We start from the raw sequence: 12,132 nt of genomic DNA, 5'->3' as shown, positions 1-12,132 counted from the left end.
GAGTTCCTTGGCCTCTTGGGTTGAAGTCCGCGGAGGTCGGATCTTCTCACGAAGAACTAATGCGGAACGCATTCGCTCACGTCACCGGATCGAATGTGTTCGGCATTAGCACTACCAGTTCGAGTTTGCACCTTATCAGAGTCGCGAGGGTTTGATCTTCTCGAAGCCATGATCCTTTGACAAGCGGAAACGAAATTAAAACGAAACACTATGGTAAATCCTAAAACAAAGAGAAGCTTTATAAGGATCAAGGCCTCGCCGTATCGCAGCGACCCAAGCAAAGAGAATCTCAAAGACTAAGGAAACAAAGATATTCCAAAACATTATATTTATCCATTAAGAATATCCAAGATATCACGATCAAAGATCGCGGAAAACAAAAAATTATTAAACAAAAAAGAAAGATTTAACTAGAAGCGGAATCATCAGGGACAGACGACCCCCGACTTGATCCACTGAATCATCTGAGACTTGAGGAAGATCAAGCTCGGAGATCGACAAATCCGGCACGGCGGCTGAAGCAACGAGACCCTCACAATCTCCTTCCATCTCCTTTAAACGAGCAAGCTCTGCGTCCACAGTCAAACTCCCATCCTTGAGCTCGTTCAGAAGATCGATGTTGGCGTAGCGTTTATACCTCGTGTCCCCTGTATTATTCTAGCACGTAGCGTTTTAATACAGGTACTTTCACATTTTTGGTATTTTTGTTTGGGACCCTGATATGCCTGAGGCTATACAGGGGTTTTAGGTACTATTGACGGCATACTCGGGCTTGCGCAGACCCATTCCTACCTTATGTTTCATACCCATTTTATTTTTGCGTGGTCCTACCACTTGTAATTAAAGGTTGGCCAGGATCGAAGGTCTCTTGGACTTGATCCAACTCGTTTGCCCCTTTAAGTATTATGGCATTCCTACTACTCTTTTATAGTCGAAACTATTTTATTATATAAGCTTTGTCCGGAGACGTTTCAGCGTACATAGGAGTAGGAAAACATAATGCTGAAATAATAGATATAGAGAATATGATCTAGTGATCTTTATTAGAAATGATAAGCTTTAAGGTGTAGGACATTCCAGCAATTGGGTCGTATTTTACCTTAGGCGTCTTGTAGCTTGTATGCCCCTGCTCCCCGTACCTCGATTATCTTATAGGGTCCTTCCCACCCGTGGGTGAGTTTCCCAGTTGTCTTCTTTGTTCGTCGCAGGACCCAGCCGCCTTGCTGAAAGGTTCTGGTTCTGACCTTCTTGTTGTAGGTGTTGGCTACCTCTTGCTGGTAGGACCAGTTTCTCAGTCGGGCAGTTTCTCTCTTTTCGTCGAGTAGATCGAGACTTAGTGACATTAGCTCGTAATTTTCTTCCTGAGAGGTAGTCCCCGAGACTGTGGTATTTATGTGCATTTTGGTTGGGATTATGGCGTCTGCTCCGTATACCAGCGCGTAGGGGGTTTCTTGGGTTGCTGTCTTGGGAGTGGTCCGATAGGCCCAGAGGACTCCGTGTAGCTCCTCTGCCCAGTTTCCCTTGGAACCCTCCAAGCGCTTCTTCAACATGTTAACCACGGTCTTATTTGTGGATTCCGCTTGCCCGTTAGACTGGGGGTGTCACGGCGTAGCAAAGGAGAGTCTGATGCCCCAGTCTTTGCAGAACTCCTTGAAATTGTGGCTCGTAAACTGGGGGCCGTTGTCAGTGACGATTTCTTCTGGAACCCCGAACCGCGTGATTATGTTCGTCCATATGAACTTTCTGATCTGGAGATCGGTTATTCTGGTGAGTGCTTCTCCCTCGACCCATTTCGAAAAGTAATCTGTTACTATCAGGGGGAAGACCTTCTGCCCCGGCGCCATGGGTAACTTTCCTACTATATCCATGCCCCATTTCCTGAATGGCCAGGGCGAGCTTATGGACTTGAGGTTCTTTGGAGGCAGTCTGGAGACAGGGGCGTGCCTTTGGCAACTGCCACAATATTTAGCTTTTTGGTTGGCGTCATCGGCCATTGTGGGCCAGTAATAGCCTGCTCTTTTGGCTCTCAGTACTAGGCTCCTGCCGCTGGAGTGAGACCCGCAATCTCCTTCGTGTAATTCCACTAGGATCTTAGTCGCTTCATGGGGTCTAACACATCTCAGATATGGGCTAGAGAACGACCTGCGGTATAGCTTTCCCTGAGAGAGACAGTACTTAGTGGCCTTCTTCTTGATTTTCCTGCTCTCGTTGCGGTCTTCTGGAAGTATATCGTCCTCTAGATACCGGACCAGGGGAGTCATCCAAGTTTCTTCTTCTTCGATGGTGGAAATCTCTTCGTTTTGTGGCTCTACTAAGGTGGCCGGACATTGGAGCACTAACAGGGGGATGCTCATCTGGGTCTGGGTCTCGAGGGCGAACCCTAAGTTGGCCAGAGCATCAGCTTGTGAATTCTGCTCCCTGGGTATCTGAGTGAGCTTGCAGCTTTTGAACTTCTTGATGAGTCGTTGAGCGACCGCCAGATACCGGATCATACTGTCATCTTTAGCCTGATATTCTCCCTGTGCCTGGTTGATAATCAGTTGGGAGTCGCTGTAGACTTGGATGTTCTCCGCACCCAGCTGGTGAGTGAGCGATAGCCCAGCGATCAAGGCCTCGTACTCGTTTTCGTTGTTCGTCGCTTTGAAATTACATCTGACGGCTCTCGAGGCTGTGTTTCCTGTTGGGGACGTGAGTACAATCCCTACTCCTGCCCCTCGAACGTTACTTGAACCATCCACATGCAGGATCCATTCTCCCTTCTTCCTTTGCCCCGCTCTGAAGGCGTACCTCCTTTTCGAGGGCCGAGAGCAAAGCTGGAGAAAATTCGGCCACAAAGTCTGCTAGGGCCTGGGAATTAATTGCTGTAGCGGGTCGGAAGATTATGTCGTATTCCCCAAGCTCAACTGCCCATCTCGCCAGTCGTCCAGAGACCTCGGGCTTATGCAGGACCCGCTTTATAGGGAATGAAGTGACGACCACCACCAGGTGAGCCTGAAAGTAAGGCCGTAATTTCCGAGCGGCGACCATTAGGGCCAGGGTACTGTAGCGAGTTTCCGCGTCCAGAAGGGCTTTGCTCACGTATTAGATTGCCAGTTGCTTGGTTCCCTCTTCTCGAACCAGGACGGCGCTGACTGCGTGCTCTGAGACAGCGAGATATAGCAGTAAGACTTCGCCGAGCAAGGGTTTAGATAAGAGAGAGGGAGTGGTAAGATAGGCCTTGAACTCCTGGAGAGTCGACTCGCACTTCTCGGTCTATTCGAAATCCTTTGGCTTCTTGAGGGTTTCGAAGAAGGCGTGGGACTTGTCAGAGAGCCTGGAGATGAATCTGCTTAGGCCGCCATTCTGTCGGTCAGCTTCTGGACTTCTTTTACGCTCCTCGGGGAAGGGATTGAATGGATAGCTCTGATCTGTTCTGGATTAGCTTTGATACCCTGGTGGGTTACAATGTACCCTAGGAATTTTTCGGAGCACTTAGCTGGGTTGAGCTTCATATTATATTTACGGAGGGTAGAAAAGGCCTGTTGCAGGTGCGAGATATGGTCCTCCGCCTCTAGGGATTTTACCAGCATATCGTCAATGTAGACCTCCATAGTTTCTCCTATTTGATCCGCGAACATCATGTTCACCAACCTCTGATACGTTAATCCAGCGTTCTTTAAGCCGAAGTGCATGACCTTGTACCAGTAGATCCCTCGAGACGTCATGAAGGAGGCCTTCTCTTGGTCTTCGGGGTGCTTGTGTATTTGGTTGTAGTCGGAGAAAGTGTCCATGAAGCTCATTAGCTGGTGTCCAGCCGTAGCATCGACTAGTTTATCGATGTGCGGCAGAGGGAAGGGGTCCTTTGGACAGGACTTGTTTAGGTCTGTGAAGTTGATGCAGACCCGCCATTTTCCGTTCATTTTCTTGACCACGACCACGTTGGCGAGCCACTCTGGATATTGCACTTCTCGGATGAAACCCGCCTCCAATAGGTTCTTGACCTCTTCGTTGATTATAATGTCTCTCTCCGGAGCAAACTTTCTTCGCTTATGTCTTATAGGTAGGTGCGAGGGATCCTCCTGCAGCTGGTGCATAATGATCTCGGGATCGATCCCGGGCATGTCTAGGTGGGACCACGCGAAGCAATCGGGGTTGGACCTGAGAAAATCTACTAGTCTTCTTCTTAATCCCTCGGGGAGCTTGGAACCGATCCTGAGGTTACGAGTTGAATCGCCTTCGACTAGTGGCACGTCATCCATATCTTCGACTTTTGGTTCCTCTGTGTGCGGAACTTGGGACTTGATTTGCGAGGGTGGTACGGTCTCAATTTGTTTCTTCAGAGCGACCAGGTAGCAATAGCAGGCGGTTTCCTGATCTCCTCTAATCGCCCTAACGCCCCAAGGAGTGAGGAATTTTATTGTCTGATGGAGAGTCGAGGGAAATGCCCCCATTCCATGAATCCACGCTCGGCCCAGGATCACGTTGTAAGAGGAATGACAGTTGGCGACCAGGAGCCTAGTGGGTAGGCTGACCCCTTCAACATGGATAGGGAGGACGACCTCCCCTGTTGTTTGTTTGACCTCCCCACTGAATCCGAGAAGGGGGATTATTTTACGTCTTAAAACTTTCTCCTCCAGCCTCAGATCTTGGTATGCGGTCTTGAATGTTAGGGGATTTTTTTGTACAAGTGATTCGTGCTCAGCACGACGGAATGATAGGAAGAAGGAGACTGGTCGTCGTGGTAGTTTCTCCTACTTCGGTCGTGGATAAGCCAGGAGATCCTACTCTGAGGGTAGTGTCATACGGGTATGGGCTGGTATATGTCGTCAGTGCCTTAGTAGCAGTAAGAAAGGTCGGTTGTTAGGCAGGAACCGCCTGTCTGTAGTGAAGATCGCAGGGTTGTCTGGGTCTGCAATTGATGGTCCCAACTCCAGGATCGGTCTCTGGGTGCCTCTTGATCTGTAGTTGAGGGTTCCGGTTACCAAGGTTGGTCCTTGAGGAACCGAGGAAGATGTTTGGGATTTATAGCTGCATCCTTCAGGGAGGATTGCCTACGTACCCTTCAATGAGGGATCAAACCGTTCGTAGTTCATGTATTGGTGGAGGCGCGGAGCCTAAGTGGGCGCATGGCCTAAGGAGCACGTAGCTTTGATGGAGGCACATAACCTGGATGGGCACGTGGCCTTGTAGGTGATAAGAGTCATCTGTTCTATGGGGCACATGACCAGAACAGGTGGTGGAGTAATCGATATGCTGTAGGGAGCATGGCGCTTCGATATGCTTTGATGAGCATGGAGTGTCTCTGTCGGTATGCTGGAGATTGTGGCCTGGGCCAGTATGTAGAGTTGTAGACGTGCTGCAGGGAGCATATATCTTCCCCTTGTCGATAGTAACCGCCGGGATCAGCCTCTCATAGGCTTGTCCAAGAAGAAGGTCTTCTATGTGTATTATCTTGCCTTGGCGGCTGTAGAATTGGTGAGCTCTGGTTATGGACGTCTTGGACACCCCCCCCCTTTAGATTTAGAAACCTATATTTATAGAAGAGGTCCTGCCTCCCTTCTTAGGATTTGGAAATATTCATTATATCCTTAGATAATAGAATATTTCCATTTTCTTAAGGGAGGTCGTATGTATTGGAATACTTCCTCTTTCTCTTAGATTTTGGAAGAATCCTTCTTGCCCAAGCTGGTTACCTGATAAATGGAAGATTTTCATTTATCTTAAGGCAGGAGAAATCACTTGGCCTGGAAGACGGAGGAAGGTCCCAGACTCGGGGACAGGACCCGGGACCCAGAGGCAGGGACCCGAACCTGGGGGCAGGGACCCGGGACCCAAAGGCAGGAACCCGGACTCTGGGGGCAGGGACCTGGAAGACGGAAGTTGGAGTAATCTCTCCATGGAATATTTTTCCCCAACATGGAAGATGATATTACTGGAGCTGCCGCTGTCCACCAGTATTCTTTTAACCTGACAGTTTGCTACAGTAAGCGAGATGACGAGGGCATCGTGGTGTGGCACCAAGACTCCCTCTCGTTCTTCGGCGGTGAAAGTTATTTTGTCGGTCTTGGGACATTCTGAGTCGACCCTTTTGGAATTGCCCCATACGTCGTGGGCGTTTTCCTGAATGGCGGCGTGGTTTACGATGCACGCATCTGGTCCTTCAGATATGACATGGATCGTCCTGCCTCGTAGGCATGGCAGGACGGGCTTGGTTTTGACGAGCTCGCTTGCCCGGCCCTACAAGTTGTCGGATAAGTCCGGGGACTCGATCCCTCTTTGAACGGCTTCAGATAGTTCATCATGTTTGTCCATCGCCATCGTCACGTAGTTAGATTACTCCCCTCCTTCTAGCGCCAAACTGTTAGGGGATTTTTGTGTAGGCTCTTTGTGAGTACTACGGAACGATGGACAAGCTGGTAAACCAGATGAGTTTGTATGTATTTTGTAAGGATTTGAGAGAATGATGAGAATATGGGCTTGAAGAGACGTATTATTGATCAGACAAACAAGAACAAAAGAGGTTACAATGATCTTTGAATAAACCCGAGTTCTAGCCGTCTAATTCTAGTCTCTCAGCCTTGGAGAAGTCGATCCCTTGCTTTAGGGTTTAATAGCTCTTATATAGTCGTCTGGGAGTCAGTTCCATTAGGTTAAACTCTTCCATATTAGGAAATATGGAAAGTTCTCCTTATTGGAAGTTTTCCATTTCTTGGAAGGGAGCTCAAATCCAGGGACCGAACTCGGGGTTCCTTCTAACGGGGACCTGGAGCGTTCCCTTATCGAGGACACGAGGGTCTGGGTCCTGCCTGGAGGCTGGAGGAAATGATACCAGGGTATTTTTCCCTAACAAGAACCACCTCCCTCAGGAATAAACCTCGGACGAGATGGTCCGGGCAAGGCACCCTTCGATGACCGGCGTCTCTTGCGAGTCGCCACAACGGTCTTGTCCTCCGAGCCAGGGCTCAATGAGATAGGATACCATCTCTCTTCCGAAGCGTCTTCATCGTCGGAGTCATGAATCGAGATCAAGGGAGATTTTCCAGAAGCTAGACCCCTCGATGCAGACCCGGAAGTGCGGAATGATGACCTCCTCACGAGCTGTCTAGTTAATCGATCTGAAGGCTGGGCCTGAACGGAAGGAGTCACTAAGACTTCCTGGGAGTGTTCAGCCTAATCCTCAGAACCCCCAACCAGAGGGGCCCTGTTGATCCCCTCCGGCATAGCAAAGACGGTTCGAATCCGAGTTTGGTCAAACAAAGTCCAGTTCGAACGGCCTCTCCGAAGGATCCAAATCAAACCAAAAATCTCGTCTAACATCGAAGAGCTTCCGGAAGGAGCTGTATCGATCAAAGAAAAACGAAAAGTTGAGTCACCAATTCCCCAAAGAGAAAAATCGACGCATAGACAAAAGAAAACTAACCGATATTCTCGGCCCAACTCTGAGGAAGCCGAGAGAAGTCGAATTACCCTATCGATGCTCGATCCATCTTGAAAAAAAAAACTGTTTGCGGCACTTCTCATCGCGATATGGGATGTCCTCGATGATGTGGCGACCTGGGCGCGGAGACACAAGGAAGGTACCAGGGTTCTGCTGGTTCCGCTTCACCAAAACGAGTTGTCGAAACTAACTAAGGCCAATAGAAAGAGCTTCCTCCCTAGCCCTAACCAAGAAGGCGATAAGATACCTAAGAAAGTTCGGGAGGATCTGAGTAAGCGATAACCCAAGCTCCGCCAGAATCTCAAGTATGGGCTCTGGGATCGGGAAGATAAGACCACATGACTGAAAGAAAGAAAGATAGGCTCCATAGTAACCTTATCGCACGGTCTTGAGAACTCATTCGTACCGGCCAAATCAAGAACAACAGCATGATCGACCCCGTAGGCCTTGTAAAGGTCCTCACGATCATCGGCTTTAGTAGTCGGACGAGGGAAATTGAACGACGAAGATATCTCGAGCTCAATAAACAGAAAATTTCAGAGCAAAGAAGAAAGAAACGAGAAAAAGGAAACTAAATTGAGACAATAGAAGATCCCTAACATATATATAGCCACCTTAACGGCTCTATCGTCGTTTTCAAGAAAGATAATGATGACCTAGTCTACGCCCTAGTGGCGGCTAAGATAGCCGTTACGGATTAAAATAATAATAAAAAAAAGCGCCAACAAATGGTTTGTCAAGAATCGTCATTAAAGTCGAATCCGAGCGGTATCGGTTACCAAGCGATGAGACCCGGGTTAAAAGCTAACCGCCTCTTTTCTTTTCGATCAAATCAAAAGAGACTGGGGGACAAATGTTGGACCCAATATTGGTCAGTACATTAATTGGCCGCGATCAAGGACATGGACCGGAAGGAACTGAAGCCCATACCGAACATACGAACTCAAGATGGACCCATCGAAGTCTCGGAGATCGCAGAACAAGAGACGGAGATCGCGGAGCAGTTACGAAAGTCACGAGATCGACTCACTATAAAGGAGGAATGGTAATGAAGAAAGACACGTTGAAAACCCTAGAGAGAGCTACACACTTACATCGACCTTGTTTTCACCCCAATCTTAGATTCTTTCTTTACCGATCTCATTTGTAACATTCGATCTAGTTCAACTCATTGTATTCGATCTTATTCATCAAGAAAGTCCATTTTTACCTACTGGAAACTGTTTAACATCGTTGTGTTCTATAGATATCGTTGCCTACATCATTTGTCTTCCCTAGATCAAACCCCGACCACTATCAAATACTTAGTGTAGATTTTAGGTTCTACAACCACCTACTCAGGAGAGCAAGATTGAAGCAATGCTTGGTAGGATTCTTGAGGGACAGCATAGTATGACAGTGGACTTCAATAGGAAGATTGACTCTGTCTACTACAACTTGAACACACAGTTTGAAACTTTGAGCACTCATGTGAAGAAGCTGGAGATGCAAGTTGTTCAGACATGAGAAGCTGTAAGAGGCAAGAAGCCTTAACAAGGGAGGGAGGAGATGATGTGATGAACCACCACGTGAATGCCATCATAGATGAAGTGGTGAAGCAGGAGAAGAGGCAAGAAGGAGATTTCAAAGTAGAGAGCTCGATGAGCTTCGGCGAATCGCATTGGTGTCGATCGACGCCGGACTTCAAGCATCGATCGATGGAGATTGACCAAACCTGATCAACAGCCTATCCAGAACATCGATCAAGAACACCGACGGAGTCGACCGCATCTTGTAATGTCGTGAGGATCATGACTCACGAGGAGGTCGCAGCAAGACACCCACATCCGCCCAACTCTTTCTATGTCAAAATCGATCGTCATTCCGAACCAGCCATCGATCGATAGAGAGACACCGCCATCGATCGACAACATCCAGTTCCCATCGATCGACGTGCACCTCTCACATACCGAGTGTTGGGGAAAAATACTCATGTATTGAATTTCTCCAGATCCCAGGCAGGACGGCGGCCTCTGGATCCCCGCTAGAAGGAACCCTGGTTCTATGGATCCCCGCTAGAAGGAACCCCAATTTCCCGCTACAAAGTATTCTGGGTCCGGTCCCCGGGACCGCCCCCTTCCCCCCGGAAAATGGAAAACTTCCGATAAGGAGAACCTTACATATTTCTGAATATGGAAGAGTTTAACCTACTCCAACTGACTAAGGCCCGCTGTAGGAAGATTATAAAAAGGGAACCTAAACCCTAAAGCAAGGGATCGACACTTCAAGACTTAAAGGCTAGAGCTAGACAGCTAGAATTAGGGTTCTAACTCAAATCATTGTAATCCTAGTTTGTCTACTCAATAAAACGTTTCTTCAAGTCTTTATCTCTGATATATCTATCAAAATCAACATGAAACCAGCCTTGTCCACTGTTCTGTGGTACTCACAAATATCATGCACAAAAATCCCCTAACAGTTTGGCGCTAGAAGGAGGGGAGTAATCTAAACTACGTGATAATGGCGGTGGATGAGAAGAACGAGCTACCCAAAGCTACTCAGAGAGAAGCCAAACTCCAGAAGCAACTCGACTATCTGCAAAGTCGAGTAATTGAGCTACATAGAACTCGGGAGGAGACGAACCCCGAGCTCTCCTCAGAAGTCCAGAGCTTAAAGGAAAAGCTCAACGAACACTCCAAGCAGCTGGAGCAGAGCGCCGAAAAGCTCAACCAACTCCGGTACGGAGAATCTGAATCCTCGAGACGAGAACCAAGCCCTGAACACGACCAGCAATAAAAAGCGTCGATTCAGGGCTCGGGTTTGCCCCATGCCGACTCTGGAGACACCCAACTCCGGTACGGATGCAAATCTCCCACCTACTGCGTCTGGAGAAGGCGCGCCGGGGCGTGAAAATACTCAGACCTACAACGTGGAAGAGAGCGAATCTGAACCGGAATCCGATGAGGAAGCACCTTACGGAGCAACGAAAGCGAAATCCCATATGGTCACTTACGTGGAGCAGATGTTCTCCGAAAGGCTCGACACCATGCAGTCCATGGTGGAAAGGCTCCCAGGGGTAGCTCCCCTATCCGAAAGAGCAACCCCTACTCTTATGCCGATACTCCTTTCACAGATGAGATCACCTCGATCGAGATGACCAATAAGTTCTCCTTCTCCAACATCAAGGCGTATGACAGTACGACTGATCCAGACGACCACATCGCCCAGTACAGACAAAGGATGCTCACCGTAGCACTCCCTAGGGAGTCATGCGAAGCTACCATGTGCAAAGGTTTCGGTTCTACCCTGACTTGACCCGCTCTGCAATGGTACATCAACTTGCCCTCCAGGTCCATAGCTTCCTTTGCGATTCTCAGCGACAAGTTCGTGGAACAGTTCGCCAGCAGCAGGGACCTGGAGAAAACCTCTGATAGCCTCTATGAAATCCTCCAGCATCGGGCAAAACCCCTAGGAAGCTAAATAGCCTACTTCAATCAAGAGGAGGTGGCTATTCCTGAATGCAGCTGCTAACACTCAAATTACCCTAAGGAGTGAATTACTCTCTCAAATAAGATGTTTAATTGTAGTACTTAGGGATCAAATGCACAAGGAGCTAGGGAACCTATTAAATCTAATTAAATTATTAATTCTAAATGTTTGTTGTTTTATGGATTTAAAAGTAAATAGCAATCCTAATTGAGCAAGTCTATTGCTCGACTAACAAGATGATTGGGGGTGTAACTTATTGGAAAGGTATTAGATGCAGGGTTTCTATTCAGGTGCTGGAGATTATAATCCTATAGATGCATAACAGTTGCATGCATGATATATTAGAGCTCAACTCCTTAATCACAGTGATCATCGATTACAATTTTTCACTGGTTAACTAACTAGATCTTGTATCTCAACGGTTAGTCTTTTGATCACAAGAAAGTGTCGATCGATGTTCCTATAGGGATATCGATCGATACACCTTTCGCAATGTCGATCAATTGTCAGAAGACAATATCGATCGATGCTTCTAGCTAAGCCCTAGGCGCAGGTTGATAATGCTCACTAGCTTTCTAGATCAGCGGTTAGCCTTTTTCTAGCAGTCCTAGTATGATAGACTAGATTCAGGACAGTATGCTCAAGGATACTTGACTCATGCAAATTCCTAGGTTCATGTTCTAGTTAGCAAGGCTAAAACAAGCAGTAAGAACAATCTATCAATGAATACCACAACTCAGCAGATCTATAGTTGAGGCTAATCCTTCTAACCTATTTGAACCCTGAATCTAACAAGTAACTACTCAGACATAGCTAAGCAATTCATAACACGAAATATAGATAAAAACTGCATAGAATAGAATAGATGAATCAATGGAGTTCCTATTACAAATCTCCCTATGATCTTCTCTCCTAAGAATACAATGGTGGCTGAAAAACTCTGTAAAACTGTGTCTGTCAAAATTCTCTCTTGTCTCCTAACACTTAGGCAAGTATATAACTATTAGGTTAAAAACTCGTCAGGGGTAATCTTGTAATTTGGTGAAGTCTTGGGTTTAAAGTTGGCTGGAACCAAGTCGCGCGCTCCGCGTCTCGACATCGATCTATGGTACAGGACGGCAGGACATGGCTTTTTCTTTACGACAAGCAGGGCCACATAATTGTTAGAAAATTAGAAGATTATTAGTAAACGTACAAAAACTGTTTATCGCGTATGACTTTACTCCAAGATACTTCTGAACCTGAAA

At 47.4% G+C, this 12,132-nt stretch overlaps 1 protein-coding gene across 1 annotated transcript; it reads right to left on the bottom strand.

Moving 5' to 3' along the window:
• Positions 1 to 1,601: 1,601 nt before the first annotated feature.
• On the bottom strand, positions 1,602 to 3,027 carry LOC106302583. The gene is made up of 2 exons (XM_013739058.1): positions 2,932 to 3,027; positions 1,602 to 2,813 (listed from the first exon to the last, which is right to left on the bottom strand). The coding sequence occupies exons 1-2, from the start codon at positions 3,025 to 3,027 to the stop codon at positions 1,602 to 1,604; spliced, it is 1,308 nt and encodes a 435-aa protein (XP_013594512.1).
• Between the last annotated feature and the right edge of the window lie 9,105 nt (positions 3,028 to 12,132).

The sequence above is a fragment of the Brassica oleracea genome, chromosome C7 (assembly GCF_000695525.1).
Source record: "Brassica oleracea var. oleracea cultivar TO1000 chromosome C7, BOL, whole genome shotgun sequence".
In the NCBI taxonomy this organism is placed as follows: domain Eukaryota; kingdom Viridiplantae; phylum Streptophyta; class Magnoliopsida; order Brassicales; family Brassicaceae; genus Brassica; species Brassica oleracea.
The sequence above is the reverse complement of the archived record's forward strand: the minus strand, read 5'-3'. Positions and strand labels throughout refer to the sequence as shown.